The sequence below is a fragment of the Cupressus sempervirens genome, chromosome 2 (genome assembly GCF_028749045.1).
Source record: "Cupressus sempervirens isolate cs-2001-9-10 chromosome 2, ASM2874904v1, whole genome shotgun sequence".
Taxonomy (NCBI): domain Eukaryota; kingdom Viridiplantae; phylum Streptophyta; class Pinopsida; order Cupressales; family Cupressaceae; genus Cupressus; species Cupressus sempervirens.
This window is the reverse complement of record NC_143119.1, coordinates 233,648,280-233,667,544: the sequence shown is the minus strand read 5'-3', so window position 1 is coordinate 233,667,544 and position 19,265 is coordinate 233,648,280. Positions and strand designations below refer to the sequence as shown.

Sequence of the window (19,265 nt, the reverse complement as noted above, 5' to 3'; positions counted from 1 at the left end):
TCAACATTGTTGATGATGTGATGATGGGCCATGGTTTGATGTATGTAGGCTTCCCCATGATCTTAAATATTGCATTGTTGCACAATCTGTTTTTGAGGAGGAAGATCGAGAAGGTGAAGAAAAACCTGTGGTTAATGCCATGTCATCAGAACCATTATGGGTTAGAGATGAGGATGATTTTACAGACAAAGACCAAAATTCTGATTATCACTACAGGAGCTTTAATTAGCAATGTTGTATCCAGCAGGTGCTTTCAGACGAAGAAGATATACCTATTTTACGGAAATTGACTGCAAAGGAAAGAAAGGCTTATACTATTGCAGCCGTAAGATATGCTAAACACATATCAAAGAATAAATAAAGACAACACTACTGATCAAGGAAATCCTGTTGGTATATTTGCAAAAAATCAGCAACAGATAGAAACATCTAAAAAATTAGGTAATCAAGCTTAGGCTAAGCAAAAAGAAAGTAACTAGTCTCGTAAGCTAACCAAGCAACCAGTCAAGCACAGTAGTGGTAAGCAAATATCTGACTGTCATAATTTCATTAATCATGCATTGTCTCAATTGAAAATTACTGTTACTCTAATGGAGATGATGAAATTTCTTGATTATAGGGAGGAAACTTTGAAGATATTATCTAGCATAGAGGATATTAATAATAAAAATGATGCAAAAATAATGAAGAATCGCTTGTTGTGTATCTAGGGACTGCGTTGAATAAAAATTCAAATCAAGTAGACCCATTTTATTTAACATTGCTAAGAAATAATAAATTGATAAAAAATTGTATGATTAATTTTGGCGCAGAAGTTAATATCATGTCTGCTGATGTAATGAAAGAAATAGGTCTCAAAGTAGATACTCCTTATGGAAAATGCTATGCTAAGGATAATAGATTTGTGCCAGATGTTGGTATTATTAAAAATGTTGAATTTCGATTTCCATCATTTCCACATATATCATACAGGACTGACATGACTGTAGTGGAGATTTCAGCAAGTTATGGCATGTTGTTGTCTAGATAGTGGTCGAATTTGGTTGGTGGTCATGTACAACTGGATTTTTCCTAGGCTACAATACTTGTAGGGGGGCAAAGAAATCAAAACTGAGAGGGAATCGCAATGGCATTACCTAGTTGAGGATTACATTCCAGATCCTGAAGTGAATTTTTGCCATTCTGACATGGATAATTTCCAGGTAAGTATAACTAAACCTGCTTCTGAAGTTATTAACCCAATTTCAATACATGCAAAAGAAGATTGTAATAACATTTGGTAGATGTTCTTTGATGGTGCTTGTAGTAAGGAAGGAAATGGGGCCGGTGTTATATTTATTTCACCATTAGGTAAAATTTTTAAATTTTCATTTCTATTAAATTTTGAGTGTACTAACAATATTGCTCAATACGAGGCTTTGATTATTGGTCTTGATATTGCTAAGATTAATGGGATTAAATTACTCACTATTTTAAGGGATTGAAATTTGATTGTCTCAAGTTAGGCATAAATTATCAACTAAGAAGCCAAGATTGAAACGATATCATAATTATGTGTGGGATTTGTTAGAAATTTTTGATGCTTTTACTATAAAATGGATTGATAGGTCAGCTAACTACTTGGCTGATGTAATAGCCAACCTTGGTATTATAGAAATTGATCTTCCATTTGATGAGTTTATTCAAGTTGAAATGAAAAATAGACCTTCAATACCAGATAATGTACAAAAGTGGTAGGTCTTTGAAGATGACAAAGATCTAATTAGGTTTTTAACTTGTGAGGAGGATTATGAAAATCGGTTCATTGATTGGAACGGATGTGGGGAAGAAGAGGATGGTAAGGAAATGTTATTTGGTAAAGAAATAGTTCAATTAAAGACAAACAAAATACCTAAGGGTCTTGTAACATTAGAAAGAATCTTTGACGAAAGAGAAAGTGTGAAACCTAGTAAATCCACTAAAATCCAAAACGATATTGAGGAAATAAACTTAGAAAGTGAAAATTCTCCCAAAAGGGTTTATATAGGGAAGAAATTATCATCCAAGATTAGGGCTGAGTTGATTTCTTTGTTAAGAAAGTACAGACATATTTTTGCTTGGAGTTACAATGAACTAAAAGCTTATAAGGAAGACTTATTTCAACATGAAATACCATTAAAACTCGATGCTAAACCTTTTAGGTAGAGACAATGCCCAATCAATCCAACCCTAGCCCCAAAGATGAAAGATTAGCAAATTAAGTTTAGAGATGCCGAAATCATTAAACCTATTAGGCATCTTACATGGGTTTCAAATTTAGTGCCAGTTAGAAAAAAGAATGATGATATTCGATTATGTATAGATTTCAGGAATTTGAACATATCTTCTCTAAAGGATAATTATGCATTACCTAATATGCAGATCTTCTTTTAGAAGGTAACTGGTAATGAACTGTTATCCATGATGGATGGATTTTTGGGCTATAATCAGGTAATGTTAAGGAGTCTGAACAATATAAGACTGCTTTCATGACTCCTTGGGGTACTTATGTATATGGTAGGATGCCTTTTGTGTTAACAAATGCTAGAGCTACTTTTCAAAGGGCAATGGATGTTGCCTTTGATGGATTAATTGATTTAATTATGGTAGTTTATCAGGATGACCTCACTGCCTATTCTAAGAGAGCCGAAGATCATTGTAAACATTTGGAGCAAATTTTTATAAGAGCTCTTGAATTTGGAGTTTCCTTAAACTCAAAAAGTGTCATTTTGGAGTTATTGAAGGGAAACTATTAGGTGACATTGTCTCTAAGGAGGGGGTAAGAATAGATCCAGAAAGAGTACCAGCCATCGATAATATTCAGATGCCTAAAACAACCAACGGTATTCAATCATTCTTTTGGAAAATTAGTTTCGTGAGAAAATTTGTTTTTGATTTTGCTGAAATTATTAAACCTATTGCTAAAATGCTTAAAAAGAGAGCAAAGATAGCATGGGATAATGAAGTTGTAGAAGCTTTTACCACGATAAAGAAAGCAATAAAGGAAGCTCCAGTTCTTAAATCTCCCGACTTTAAGAAACCTTTTCAAATATTCTCGTGCGCTTCTTATCATACAATAGCTGCCGTTATGTTGCAAAAGAATGATGAGGGACATGAGCAGCCGATTGCATTCTTTAGTAAGAGTTTACAAGCTGCTGAACTTAATTACAATATAAATGAAAACCAGGCTTATGCCCTTGTTAAAGCAGTTAAATCTTTTCAACCCTATTTGGTCGGAGCCAAAGTCATTGCTTATGTGCCTAATGCTGCCATTAAAGATATGTTTAGGCATTTCTCCTTTGCCTATCCCTATTCCCCACATCAGGGTTTTTATTTTATCTCCCCTAAACTCACACTTCTTGAATTTTTGGATTATGCTAGTTGGGTTAAAAGTATGGTGGTGGGTTTTGACTGATCCAGTTCTCCTTTGCCTATCCCTATTACCCACATCAAGGTTTTTATTATATCTCCCCTAAACTCGCACTTATTGAATTTTTGGCATTCCCTCTATACACGTCTCGGCCCTCCCTTCCCTTTGATACTCCAATATAGAATCTCCTACAATCTGCTACAGTAAATGATATGTGATTACAATGCTTTGCTTTTCCAACATACAACTTGCTACTATTCTCTATCAACTGTTCCATCATAATTTTATGACTTATGTCCTTTGAGAGGAATTATTTGAGTCTTTTCCTTCTGTTCTTCAACTTTCATGTATAGATGGAAACTTCCTCTCCTTTGATAGACAAAACTTGATTTGTATTGTCTACATGGCATGAATTTTCTGATGGCCTTAACCATTTGTCTAAGGCCTTTTCTCATTTAATCTCAAGAAGATGTCCCACTTAAGACGTTGACCATTTGGCCCAAGTGCCGTCGATTAGTTTTCCTTGTTATATTCTGTCATTAATCTTCCCCAGGTGATGGTCAAAGACCTATTGAAAAACTAATTATGCGTGAAGTGGTAGATGTTGTGTGGGCTGTTAGCTGATTTCTAAACTGTGCTGTGGATTCTTTCACTTCTAAATTCTTTAATTATTTATTTTGGTTTAATTATTGAATCTTTAAATAATCTCACTAACATCAGTTTGGGATTAAAGTGTGATGTAAAGAGCAAGGAAATTATACATACCAATCTAACACATTTTGAAAATGGCTTTCTTACAGGTTTCTATTTTACAGATTGCTACAGAAGAAAAAGTGCTAATATTTGACTTGGTAGGTTTATTCCAGACAGTACCTCATGAGTTGAATACCTGTCTCAAAGATGTTTTTCATTCTCCCAACATTTTAAAATTGGGTAAGATGCTTTTAAAGATGGAGAGCTTGTACATCTGTCCAAAAATACAGTCATCTCTTGGTGCAAAAAGTGGTCATTTTTTGCAGAGGTCATTTGTCTTTTATTCATGAACTGAATTTTCACTGGTTGAATTTTTCAAGGTTACGCATTTCACAATGATCTGGATCAGCTTTTTCAATCATATAGAGAGTTGGACTGTTTTCACTTCTTTGAAGGTATTTTAGACCTTCAAAAGCTTCATGGAACTTCCAAGGGAGGCCTTTCTGGCCTTACAAAGGTGTGATGACAGATTAATATTTTTGTGATGGGCATTTGGATTTGGCATTTTCCTTGAAATACATGTTTTTCTGACTGGCCTAAACACACTTATAAAATGAAAATCAAAAGTTGGCAGCAAGTGAGTAGTCTTTGTACCTTCCTAATGAGTTATGTACTAATTGTAAGTTATCATCATCATGCCATTTCAAACAATTATGCCTAGTTGAAAAAAAATATTTGTATTGACAGGCAGTTAGTTCAATTTTCAATATGAATTATTGTTACTAGATGAAAGTCAATAACTGGGGGTGTTTCTATTTGAAACAGATTGCATTAGGGGGTCATTTGAACAAAACAAGACGCATGAGTAATTGGGAGCAACGTCCGTTGACTCTGAGTCAGGTATATTGATTAGTATTTAATCATTTTTTTGCTGTGGATGTTGCCAGTAACAATATTGAGTTGAGTTATTTTATCCTTAAATGATATGCTATCAGATGATTGTTTGATACTTGTTTCAGATCTTTTTCTTTAGTGACTTGTGGTTTTTGAACTATTCTGTTGAACAAATCTTATTATTGTATTTTAAGTTGAACAGTCGACAATTACTGTTGGGAATATAATAAAAAAGAAGCTTGATTAGAGTTCCATGAAAATCCTGTCTTGATTTAAAGTACACCTATATTTAGGACTTAAATCAAAGCTGTCGTGTCATCTTATCAGTATTTATTGTCACTTTCACAAGACCACAAAATTGAGCAAATAAGGAAAACCTCTCTTCATATTTGTAGCAGAAGCTCCCTAATTTAATTGACATATATATCTGAAACAAGAAAAGAAATTTGTTACCATATACTATGTAATTTTTTCATGAGGTTTTGTCGTAATGTCCTCATTTTTAGTAGGTTCCTGCAGTTGGCCAAGTCAATTCACCATAGTGACCCTTGTGAGCTGACAGGGCATTTTGGGGTTCTTAGTTATGGATTTACTATTTTTAGTAAGTCTAATTTTAGTAGTTGCTACTTTTGGCAGTGCAGTGTGTTATTTATTTATTAATCATTAAGTTGTATTATTATAATAATGACTTTAAAAGATATTTCTAAAAAGTGTATCTGAAAGTTTCTAGTGTTGAGTTCTTTTGGGAAACTTCCACAATTTTTGAAGTGGAGTCTTAAGGAAACATTGGCCAACGAAAGCTGATAAATGAGAGCTCATTTCATTGGAAAATGCACGCATGAATATATATTTGATTTTGTGCCTTTGTGGCTTTTCCTGGGTTCTTAACTGTATGCCCTTGCTGATGTATAAGGGTTGTAAATTCTGAGAATTGCATTTGCAATTTAGTTGCTGAGGTATAGCTAAGATTGCCTAACTTCTCTACTATTCATCATTGTAGCTGAGAAGTGTTTTCAGTCCACTGCTAAAGTATAGTGGATTTGTTATTTCCTAGATATTTTCCCTACTATAGCATACTGTAGCTAAGGAGAATACTACTGAAAGTGGTTTGGAGACTCTGATAATAAAGGTTGACGTTTCTTGCTAAGATTTTACATTGGGTTTGCTGAATAAATTAATATTGGAAGCTAGCAAATTTGCAAGTACTGATAGGTGTGGTTGAATGCAAGGGCAGATTGTTCATAAAGTGATTGGCCGAGATCACCATGGGACCTACATGCCACCCCCAATCCTGCATTTGAGAAAGGACAGCTGTTCGAATACTGCAGTAACGCCTAACTCGAATTGCGATTTATACCAGCCACATGAATGACCATACCAAGCCATGAGTGGTAGGTGGGTCTAAATTTTGGAGATGACAACTGCTGGAGTTGTTGTAGAGGCCAAATTCATTGCTATAAGAAGGAATTGTGCATATCGGCATTCTGCCATGAGGAAGTCAACTACAAATGAACACTAGAAGGCACGAGTATTTCACAATATTCAATTCAAGTTCCAAAATGCTATTCAGAATTGTATTGATATTATTGGCAAGTTGTTCTATTTTTTCCAAACATTAGAAAATATTGAAGCAATAATTTGTTCATCAAGATTTGAATTGGGAACCGGCTAGGGGTCTTTACAGTGGTATCAGAGCGGTTTCTTGCCATCTTGTGGGGTAGGAAAGTTATTTCATTTTCAAATCTGTTTGCAGAGTGACTGACACTTTGATTTCTCCAACTATGGATAGACATAGGATTGGCAGCTCTAGAAATCGGTGGAGTAATGAGGAAGTTAGCATAAAAATGAATGCTTTGCAGGAGAGTATGGAGAAAGTTAAGTTTCATCAACAGAGGTTGGTAGAGAGCTTGTCGAATGCTGAGACGGTTGAGAGAGCCGAGAGATATATGGTTTCCGTCTTTAGAAGGCCGATATCGAGATTGTAAGGAAGGAAGCTTGAGTTTTCCCCGACAGTGTCCATGATGTTGATGTTCCTATATTTAGTATGACATCTGCTAGTCCTATCTGTAGTGTTGATATGGACTCATTTCATAGGGACATGTGGATGTGTTGGTGCCCATGATGGATAGTAGCACTGAGCTTCACCAGGTTGAGGCTACTAAAGGAGTCACTATGGTTGGTTTAGAGGCAGTTAATGATGTAGTTGTCAGTGACTTTTCAGACTCTGGAGGAGGGAGTTGTTATTGGCGACTTATATGTCAGCTACTGTAGTGTTGCTCCAATACAAGAGACAGTTGCTTCCTTAGGTGGGACCGAGGCACATATGGAGTCACACAACTATGATGTCAGTGATATAGGTGTTACAACAAAGTCGAGAGATGTGGATTCAGATGGTATTGAGACATTTGATGATATACTTAATGAAGCTATGCGCTGTACTTGATATGATATCCCTTATCCAATATTGGGTGATGACTTCGAGTTGGTTTTGGATGAGTCCTAGGATCAATGTTTAGACGATCTTACGATTGAGGTGGAAGCTAGGACATACGAGTAGATTGATATTGCGAGGGCTTCCATTTCTTCGGATGAGGAGTTGGTTGAGGTACCTAGTAGTTGTATCTCCAATGTGGAGTTGTGCGAGGATGATGGCACACGTATGAGTGATCTTGTGGTGGGCAGTTTTGATTCAGTTTCCTATCACAATGTAGTTAGTGAGACAAAGAGATTGCATAGGAGTGTAATAACCCCAATAGGTTATAACTTCTTCAAACACCAAAAATCTTTATACTTCAGTTGTTTGACATTTCGTCAAACACTTTGCAAGCAAGCTCTAATACCACTGTAATAATCCTGCTCAATTCCGACCTTAAAATGCTGATTGAAGGCTCGAAGAATTTTGTCAAACACTTTGCATACAAGGGGTCATATGACTGATATAACTTTTCAGATTTCTGCAATGACTCTTGTTTCGATTTGCATCAAAGGGAATGCTTACAAAAAAAACTCCAAATTGTCTAAACAATGACCTAACATGAATGTGCAACTAATTTTGACAATATTCAATACAAATATGTGACTTAACTACTTGCAATATGCAGCTACAGCAACTAGTAATTATGACAAATACTTTGGATGCAACCTAGGATGGCATTAATGCACTTACAACCAAGTGGCATTAATATAAACACTTAGTATGCAAAATTATAACATTATTTATGCCAAAAAAAGAACTTACAACAAATTGACATTTTGTCAAACAATTGGCATGCAAACTAATAAGTTGATCATCAAACTCTAGCTTTGCAATATAGATAGTTTAAAAATTACAATGCTCTTTCAATTGCAAAATCCTAGCCTTCCTTTGATACCAATAATGCCAAATGGCAAACAAAGACAAGTACAATATGAAAATAGTGAAGTGCTGAAGCTATATTTTGTACTCAGCTGAAAACCTACATTTCTCAAAAAATATGCTAAATGAGAAGTGAAGAACCTGATTGTAGATGGCTGTAATAATTTTCTACAATGCTGCCCCTTCTGCTTTGCTTTTTTCTGATCTGCTTTTTCCACTTCCTTTTTTCTGGATTTGCTTTGTTTCGTTTTTGCTTTTTCAAACTGCTTTTTTTGGATTGCTTTTTTCAGATTACCTCTTGAAATGTTGAAATGCTGAAAAATGGCCTTAGGCCCAATGATGCCCTAGCTGAAGTGACTGAAGTATCACCTCCAAATGTGCAACCCTTCAGAAGATATTTCACTTCCTCAGTCATGCAAATCCAAGGGAGTTTTCGTTCCCAAAGATCAACTGACTATCTGAAATCACTTGGCTCCACAATAGACTATGTGATTGAATCACAATATGATGTCAAGAGAGAAATAAACAACTGGATGATTAGAATGAAGCCCAGGTTGCCTATTTATTCTTTTTCCTCCACTTTCTCCAGAAGCTTCTAGAACATTATTTTATTGTATCTATTAAGTGATTTTATAAAATATTTTATAATTCAAGTCACTTTATTAAGTTAATTAACTATAAAGTTACCTTTTAATATTTATTTATTTGATAACTTTATAAATAATTAACTTGATACCACTTATTTATTTAATTAAAATAATTAATTAGTCATCCTCATAAAATATTCATTATTTTGGATAACCTAATTAATTAAATTAATTAAATCAAATTGCCTCCAAAATGGGGACATGACAGTCCGACCTTCCTGAAATTGCTTGTCCCCAAGCAATGGCTGAACAATAAACCAATCAATCCGCCTGGATTCCAAATGTTGTCATGAACTATACTACTCTCAATTAACACAGGCTCCTGTAATATCCTCTGCAATATAACCTAGAGGAATCCATAATCAAACTGACAATTACAGCTCAACCAAATTCCAAAATCACAATTGCCACAATCAGAAACCCATGAGACACAAACTGTTAGAAAATTAAAACCCAAGTAAAGTGGACAAATCAATTTTCCAACACAGTAAATACTATCAACGCATCCCACTGGCCTATACGGAATGTACAATCCAACTCTACAACAATGGTGAACGCTCCCGAATGAAATTGTCCCAAGTATGGAGAATCCACACACTGTACAACTCCTGTAGTCAACACAACTCTGCAGATCACCGGCCACTGTCTCATAACCATAACTCCAATGCACTGTTGATGGTGAAAAGACATCACAAGATAAATAGCAAGAAATGGAACCCAAACCAAATTTGCCTGCCATCAACTCCTCAACACAAGGATCAAATGCTAACTGTACATACCCTGCAGTATAATGTTGACAAAAAGAACCAACCTCAGTCAACAGCTCACCATGAACAAGTGATACAACCCACTGTGACTGATCACCAGCTAAGTCAGGAGATGTCATAGCCAAAGGAGTAGAATCAATAACAACAACCGTTGAAGCATCACTCCCAAACTCCTGCTCTAAGTCATGTATTATCAAGCTGTCAACCCCATAACCTATCACCATGTCATGCCCATCACAACTCTCATGCCGAGGCGTCAAACCGTCCCATAACTGATGACGAGCACTAGGAACCAAAGTACATCTCTGTATCATCATTTCATCAACATGGTCATCAAAGGTAAATTGATGAGCATACCTCACAGTGTAATGCTGATAGAATGTGCCAATCTCAGTCAGTGGCTCAGACTGCAATCCAGATGAAACTAACTGCAATCGATCATTAACCATGTTGGAACTGACTACTACCTCCAAAGACATCACCAAGGGAGTAGTATTACTAGCAGGAACCATGCAACTGCCGGCTCACCAATATCACACATGATCTTTGATACAACATCTCTAGTCTCCGTGCCATCAGTACTAGAGGCCACCACCATGTTAGGCATGCAACAATCTGCTGCGGCACCCAACTCAACTGAACTTGACTCTAGTGGGAACGAACCTGATATGCCAATGTTAGTATCAAGGATGGATGCATCCCCATCTCCACTGTCTTTGATAATCTCGACCATGGACATCCTCAGATCACCAGACACCACAGCTTGTGACTGTACAAAATCTGGTAAAGACTGCAGTCGCTGTAACTCCATGGTTACCTTAGCGAAATGAAACTGTGACTCCTCGAAAGCCAACCGTGTACTCTCAAGAATCTCAGAAGTGCTGAGTATGCTCATTCACCTCATCTTCCTTGGCCAATAATGCATCGTATGCTGTACTCCCCCACTCCATAAGATAATCTCTGTCCGCTACCAACTGCATATAATTCTGTCTTAGAATCGGGATAGCCACCCATAAAGAATGGAACTCTGTCAAAGAAAGATAACTGCCTCCCTGCTCATCACTAGTAGGAGAACCCCAGCCATAAAATGCTAACAACTGACGAGCAGTATTGAAATGCTGGCAAGCTATAGCAATGTCTCGCTCACTAACTCTCATCTGACTAGACACATGATGGCACTGGCTAGACTGTCTCTTACCAACCTCCTCTGACGGACTGTCTAAAGGAGTATCCTCAAAGTTACTGGTCTCTAGAGTATTACCATCCATATCTTGCGAATCAACTCCAAAACTCATATCAACATATGGAGTATCAAAAACTGTAGCACCGCTATCCAACTCCTCTGTACCAAAAGAAACTGCTAAGGAAACTAAGTCTAGAAAACTGCCCACTGCATCCTCCTGGATGTCATCAATGCCAGTATGATCCTGGGACTCATCTGTACACACTGCCAAATATGAAAGATCATCAACACATTCCAGCAAGAATGGTCGACTGGATATCTGAACAAAGCCCAATACCAGTGTATAAAAACTAATACCAACATCGGACAAGCTACTGGCACAAGAAAAGACAACACCGTGCAATCTGCGAATCAAATCCATGCTAGCACCCAAACAATCACTGCTACCAAAAAGTGTTAAAGATCTCTAGTCAACTAAATCCCAAACGCCAATGAAACAATCTCGAGTCCATATCCGTAAACTAGAATCAGCTGGTAACTCAAGCAAACTCCTCAATTGAGTAATATGACCAATACCAACTAACTCCACATACCTGTCTGACATTGTCCCTGTATCCTGGATGTGAATGCAAGAAGAACTCACAACGTTATCAAGGACCACATATGATTTACGTGCCGCAGAAAGCTGAGTATCAGGAGTGCAAGATGAAACTAAACTCAACTCCATGCCATGCTTATCCCCATGTCTCTCCCAGTCTTGTAATGCCAATGGAGTATTCACCAAAGAAGCTCGAGTGTCCTCAAGCTCGCGAGAAAGCCTGTCAACTTCCTCCTCCTTCCTCCTCAAGGCATCTGAATATTCTCCGACAAAGCTAACAAGATGGTCACGATCTGATAGAAGATGTAAATAACTCAACTTCATTGCTCCCAGTCCTTCCCTAATCGCCTATAAGTCAACACAAGAAGAATCTGTTGTGACTCCTCTCTGTCTCTCTTGCAGTTGAATCATCCAAATGTGATTCTCAATCAATCCATGCATCCTGTCATGATGAGATAAAGCCGCGAGAATATCCTTGTCCCTTGTCTTCAGTTGGCTTGCCAAACTAAGTGAAGAGCTACTAGCCTCTATCTCATGTGAAGAAGCATCCAACTGTGCCTGATACTCATTTTCTGCAAAGTCTTGAATGCTCACTTTTTGATCAATTGTACTATCTTCAAACATGACAGTATCCTCAACTGCTGTAACTTCATCTAGCCCAATTGTATTGTAATAACTATCTGTGTCAATCACGCAATCCGGTGTGCTTGTGATATCACCTTCTGATGTAGCTGGCTCAACCTGCACAACATCTGTAACCCCTTCTGCTTGTGAAGATGATGCAGATAAACGGTTACCTGAAGATGTGCTAATGTCTCCCTGTATCGAATCCGCATATCTGTTAAACTCCTCATACAAGTTTTTGCTTGTCATAGGGAAGGTACGATCCTTAGGCCTATCAATCAGGCTCTTTAACCACGTACTTGCCATAGGTGACAAATTCCTCTCTTTTGTCCAAACATACCATAAGTCTTTTGCCAAAAGTTTAGAAATTTCATCCTCCTCAAACAGGATTGTGAACATGATGGAGTGCATTGATGCCAATACCCTGCTGGGATGAAACTCGTCCATAATATTCCAAAATGTATTAAACATCCTGCGAATGTCACCAATACAACCTATTGCCAGCATAATATTTTCAAATCTACACCTCGCAAATACTTCAAGTAATCTTGCCCTCTGTGTGAAATAAGGGTCTTGGATGTTGTCCAAGTTTTTGAAGCTTTTTACCATGGCATGAAGTATCTCTCTCATAATTTGATCGTCGTAAGAATCAAGGCTAGCTATTATCCTCATGATTTCACTAATGCAAGAGAGAGCTGTAAGTCTTATTACCTCATCATGATGTCTCAATAATTGGGGCTTAACCAACGAACCAAATGCTGGAGATAAAGCTGTTTGCATAGCATCGGGTCTTGACTGATCAAACTTGCCTAAATAAGTTTCCAACTCCTCCAAAGTTTTTAGAAGGTCCTCTGTTTTATGAAATGGACAATCTAATTTCTTCTTTACATTGTGCATTCTTTCTTCCAAATCCTTGTCTCCTGTTAAAACCATACTGATAATTGAATTCAATCTGAAATAACCCAATCAGGGTGGTAGAAAATTGCTCTGATACCACTATAATAACCCCAATAGGTTATAACTTCTTCAAACACCAAAAATTTTTATACTTTAGTTGTTTGACATTTCGTCAAACACTTTGCAAGCAAGCTCTGATACCACTGTAATAATCCTGCTCAATTCCGACCTTAAAATGCTGATTGAAGGCTCAAAGAATTTTGTCAAACACTTTGCATACAAGGGGTCATATGACTGATATAACTTTTCAAATTTTTGCAATGACTCTTGTTTTGATTTGCATCAAAGAGAATGCTTACAAAATAAATTTCAGATTGTCTATACAATGACCTAACATGAATGTGCAACTAATTTTGACAATATTCAATACAAATATGTGACTTAACTACTTGCAATATGCAACTACAGAAACTAGTAATTATGACAAATACTTTGGATGCAACCTAGGATGGCATTAATGCACTTACAACCAAGTGGCAGTAATATAAACAATTAGTATGCAAAATTATAACATTATTTATGCCAAAAAAAGAACTTACAGCCAATTGACATTTTGTCAAACAATTGGCATGCAAACTAATAAGCTGATTATCAAACTCTAGGTTTGCAATATAGATAGTCTAAAAATTACAATGCTCTTTCAATTGCAAAATCCTAGCCTTCCTTTGATACCAATAATGCCAAATGGCAAACAAAGACAAGTACAATATGAAAATAGTGAAGTGCTGAAGCTATATTTTGTACTCAGTTGAAAACTTACATTTCTCAGAAAATATGCCAAATGAAAAGTGAAGAACCTGATTGTAGATGGTTGTAATAATTTTCGACAATGCTGCCCCTTCTGCTTTGCTTTTTTCCGATCTGCTTTTTCCACTTGCTTTTTCCGAATTTGCTTTTTTCATTTTTGCTTTTTCGAACTGCTTTTTCGGATTGCTTTTTTCGGAGCTACTTTTTCCACCTACTTTTTTTTCGGGTCTGCTTTTTTCGGACTGCTAAAAAATGCCTCCTGAAATGCTGAAAAATGGCCTTAGGCCCAATGATGCCTTAGCTGAAGTGACTGAAGTATCACTTCCAAATGTGAAACCCTTCAGAAGATATTTCACTTCCTCAGTTATGCAAATCCAAAGTAGTTTTCGTTCCCAAAGATCAACTGACTCTTTGAAACCACTTGGCTCCACAATAGACTATGTGACTGAATCACAATTTGATGTCAAGAGAGAAATAAACAACTGGATGATTAGAATGAATCTCGGGGTGCCTATTTATTCTTTTTTCTCCACTTTCTCCAAAAGCTTCTAGAACATTATTTTATTGTATCTATTAAGTGACTTTATAAAATATTTTATAATTCAAGTCACTTTATTAAGTTAATTAAATATAAAGTTACCTTTTAATATTTATTTATTTGATAACTTTATAAATAATTAACTTAATACCACTTATTTATTTAATTAAAATAATTAATTAGTCATCCTCATAAAATATTCATTATTTTGGATAAACTAATTAATTAAATTAATTAAATCAAATTGCTTCCAAAATGGGGACATGACAAGGAGTTAGGGGTTGTAGAGGCATCATGTGACCAGTCTGTTGAAGGTGAGTGATAGTGACATTTCTTCAGCTTTGGCGCATTATGATGCTGTCCGTCAGATACTAGCTACATCTTGTTGGGGTGCTTCTATGTCTGATGAGCGCAGTTATAGTACTCTTTCTCTAGTAGAGTTTCATGCACTCCGAGAGTTTGTTAGGATCTTAAAGCATAATTACTCGCAACTAGTTGCTGATCGGGATTACCTTCTGGAGTGGGGTAGCACCTGTCATGAGACATTGTTAGAGAAAGAGGAGGTGGTGGAGCTCACCCAAGAGCTTGAGGTGACTATGGACTCTCTTTTGTGTACTAATTAGGCTCTTCAAGAGTCACAGTCACGATTGGATGAGGTGACTGTGGAGTTGGAGCATGTTTGGAGCACACTAGACCCAGATCCAGTTCAATTGCATATTGTGGTTGGTGATGAGTTTGCTTGTATTGTTAGCGATGATGGATGTGATGATGTAGCCAACACATCCCTCTAGGATATGGGTGCTGTAGGTATGGATGAGGTGAGAGTATTAGGGGAGTTGTGTGTGCTCTCATGCTAATTTGCTTCCTTCTGCTAGAAGCGAATCTATTTCTTCATCTCATACAGCTAATAGCATTAGATAGATGGTGGTGCCACATTTTCAGAGGCATCAGCTGTGGGTCGCAAGGGAGCAGGTTGATGCTTCCACATAGAAATTCTACTGTATAGAGTCATTCATGGAGTTTTTGCTTGAGAGCTCAGATTTGTGGGAGGATTCGTACAGGGTTTCTGAAGGTACTCGTATTTGGGGCTCTCATGCCATACGACGTTTGATGGGGGAGATTGTAGAGATCTTGGCTACAATGCTTCCCAATAGGGTTTTTGAGGTTGGGTCTGTTGAGAGGATTGCCCATGATCTTGGTCGACCAACAGTTCAACATCAGAGATTGGAGCCATCTTCTAACTCTCAGACTGATACTGATGAGCTCTTGACAGAGATTGAGAGTTTTTATCGACATTATACTGTAAGGAGTGCTCATCACTTTTGTTTTGGCCTACAGGTAGAAGATTTTGTTATGCGCCAGTGTGGGTTAGCTCTAGTTTCATACCATCCATTATGGGATGGGTTAGTACCATCCTTTACAAATAGGATTGGTAGCTACAAATATGATCCCTTGCAGTCTCTACACGACCAAGACAATTTGGGAGAGGTTGGAGTTGGTGGTAGTGTTTCGGGTACCTATGGTTGTCACCATCTCCATAGTGCAGTTGGGTGTGAGTATCAGTTTGATGGGGACTCAAGTTTTGATAGAGTTGGTATTTCAATTGTGTTGAGTTCCGATGGGTTGTTGCCTTCATCGGCACCTCAGGTCAGTTTTCAGATGAGTCTGATGTTGACGTCCATTATTTGGGTGTTGGTGTTACAAGATTTGCTTGTGCACAGCAGGGATGCTACGCGGTTCTACCTTTGGGATCCAGGTGGATTTTGTGTTCATTTTGCTCTAGGAGTGCTTGGGGACTAGCAATCTTAGGGAGGGAGGACTGCAATGTCCCCATTTTTAGAAGGTTTCTGCAGTTGGCCAAGTCAGTTCACCATAGCAACCCTCGTGATTGATAAGGTGTTTTGGGGGCCTCAGTTATAGATTTACTCCTTTTTGTAAGTCTATTTTTAGTAGTTGCTATTTTTGGTAGTGCAATTGGTGGATTGGCAGTTGGTCGTCACCTGCGGTTAATCAAGTTAATAATTGCATGAGCTCTTATTTATTTATTAATCATTAAATTGCATTATTATAATAATATTTATATTATTGTAATAATGACTTTAAGAGATATTTCTAAAAAGCGTATTGGAAAGTTTCTAGTGTTGAGTTCTTTCAAGAAATGTCCACAATTTCTGAAGTGGAGTTTTAAAGAAACTTTGGGCAACGAAAAATTATAAATGAGAGCTCATTTCATTGGGAAGGGCACGCTTGAATATATATTTGATTTTGTGCCTTTGTGGCTTGTCCTGGGTTCTGAATTATATGCCCTTGTTGATGTATAAGGGCTATAATTTTGAGAATTGCATTTGCAATTTAGCTGCTGAGGTATAGCTAAGATTGCCTAACTTCTCTATAGTTCATCACTGTAACTGAGTAGTGTTTTCAGTCCACTGCTGAAGTATAGTGGATTTGTTATTTGCTAGATATTTTTCCTACTATAGCATACTGCTGCTAAGGAGAATACTACCGAAATGGTTTGGAGACTCTGATAATAGCGGTTGACATTTCTTGCTGAGATTTTTCATAGGGTTTGCTGAATAAATTAATATTGGAAGCTAGTGAATTTGCAAGTACTGGTAGGTGTGGTTGAATGTAAGGACAGATTGTTCATAAAGTGATTGGCCAACATCATCATGGGACCTACTCTCCACCCCCAGTCTTGCGTTTGAGAAAGGACAGCTGGTTGAATGCTGGAGTAATTTCTAACTGGAATTACGATTTGATACCAGCCACATGAATGACCATACCAAGGCGTGAGTGGTAGTTGGGTCTGAATTTTGGAGACGACATCTGCTGGATTTGTTGTAGAGGCCAAACTCATTACTGTAATAAGGAATTGTGCATATTCACATTCTAGCATGACGAAGTCAACTGCAAATGAACATTAGAAGGGACGGGTATTTCACAATATTCAATTTAGGTTCCAAAACGCTATTCAGAATTGTATTGAAATTATTGGCAAGTTGTTCTTTTTTTACAAATATTAAAAAACTTTGAAGCAATAATTTGTTCATCAAGATTTGAATTGGGAAGCGGCCTAGGGGTCTTTACATTACTCAATTATGCAATTACTTTAAAAATGCTTTCCCTATTTGTTTATTACCTAAGAGGCTAGAGCACAAGACTTGGAATCTTATATCTCATTTAATGTATCAATTTTAACTACTAAAATATAACACGTGTTCAACAACAATCTAACTAATGACTAAAACATGGATCAACAGTATGACATTAATGATTGATTTTGATTAAAATAAGAAAGCATAACTCTTATGATGGTAGATACGAAATGTAGTAATTAAAGCTTTACTCGAAAATTTAAAATTTCAATGCTAGCGTTCAAGTTGAACAAGTATATCATAAAGTCCCAACTTGAATAAAAATTCAGCATCATAAGCAATGCTCTAGTCTCATTTAATATTATGTATAAATAACATATTTATATTGCCTCTCAGTGATCTAATAATTGCTTTAAAGTAATTTTATCTGAAAAATAATATAAAATTAAATTTCTATTACTTCCTTTCCCTTTTTCGTTCCATGTTGGGTGCCCATATGAAGGGATCAGGTTTAGTGATTGTCTCCAATGAATCCTTTATCTATTCTTCATTCTTGATTCAGACACTTAATTGTACTCTTAGGAGTTTTTTTTTTTCAACTTGCTACATTTTTCCCCCATTTCGCAAGGATTTCCAACATTTACGCCGACTTTGAGAATCTTTTTCATGGTCATGGCTAGGTAAATTTTCCTCTATGATGGGCTCCAAAGTCCTGACATGCTTTCTTATTTTATCTAGCTGGGATTTGATGGTGGCATGTGAAGGGAAAATTTGTATTTTAATAATAATAATTAAATTTGGATGCTTAGACATGTTTGGTGGGTACTCACACACACATACACACATAGATACAAACATACACACATAAATACACATACAAACATACAAACACATAAACACATACATATACACATCATACATACATACAAACATACAAACACATAAATGCATACATACACATATCATACATACAAACATACCCACACACACACACATACATACACACGCATACCAATACACACATCATACATACAAACATACCCACAGCATACATACATACACATATATATACATACATACATACATACACACATACACATACACATACATACATACATACACACACATACACATACATACACATACATACCTACATGCACACAAAGCTTCAAAATGAATGTCATCATTGACTTTCTGATGCTGGTGATTTTCCTTCCAATCTCCCTTCTGACTTGATTGTGAAATCGATTGTCTGTTGTGATTGATTGATGCTGTTCGAAAATTATCCTTATATTACCTTTGGTTTGATTTTTTGAAAATGAATGAAGTTATTTTTGCTCAAATCCACTATCTGATATATTTAATTGATCGATCATTTTTTCTTAGGTAAGCAGGGATTTTGAAAGGATCCTGATTCCTTTCACAATGAAGGATTGAAAATTTTGCCCAACAACACAAATAATGTTTTTAGTAAGGCACCCAAAACGTTCAAGTGTTTTAATAAGGGACCCATAGCCTTCCCTTCTAGAAACTTACTATTCAGAAATATAGGACAAGTATGGAAGCTAAACTAGGCAGCTGTAGAACCTCCCAGAAAACCAAGTGCAAGAACAATAGGATTTTTCCAAGGTTACACAAACCTGAAAAATGGACCTAAAGAAGCCATCCAGAATTAATCGCCTGCAACAAGCGATGAACTTCCAACATTGAAGTGACTTCATAGTTGCAACACTCCTCTGCACCTCAATAAAAGAGTACTCCATGTCTATGAGAGTA

General features: G+C 36.7%; 1 protein-coding gene across 1 annotated transcript in view; it reads left to right on the top strand.

Annotated features, from left to right (window-relative positions):
• Positions 1 to 19,265, top strand: part of LOC149571902 (uncharacterized) — a 212,587-nt gene that overhangs the window by 122,476 nt on the left and 70,846 nt on the right. Inside the window, exons 7-9 of the mRNA XM_089813309.1 lie at positions 4,189 to 4,321; positions 4,462 to 4,598; positions 4,907 to 4,981. Of these exons, the coding sequence (XP_089669435.1) occupies positions 4,189 to 4,321; positions 4,462 to 4,598; positions 4,907 to 4,981 (345 nt within the window). The remainder of the gene's footprint in view (positions 1 to 4,188; positions 4,322 to 4,461; positions 4,599 to 4,906; positions 4,982 to 19,265) is intronic.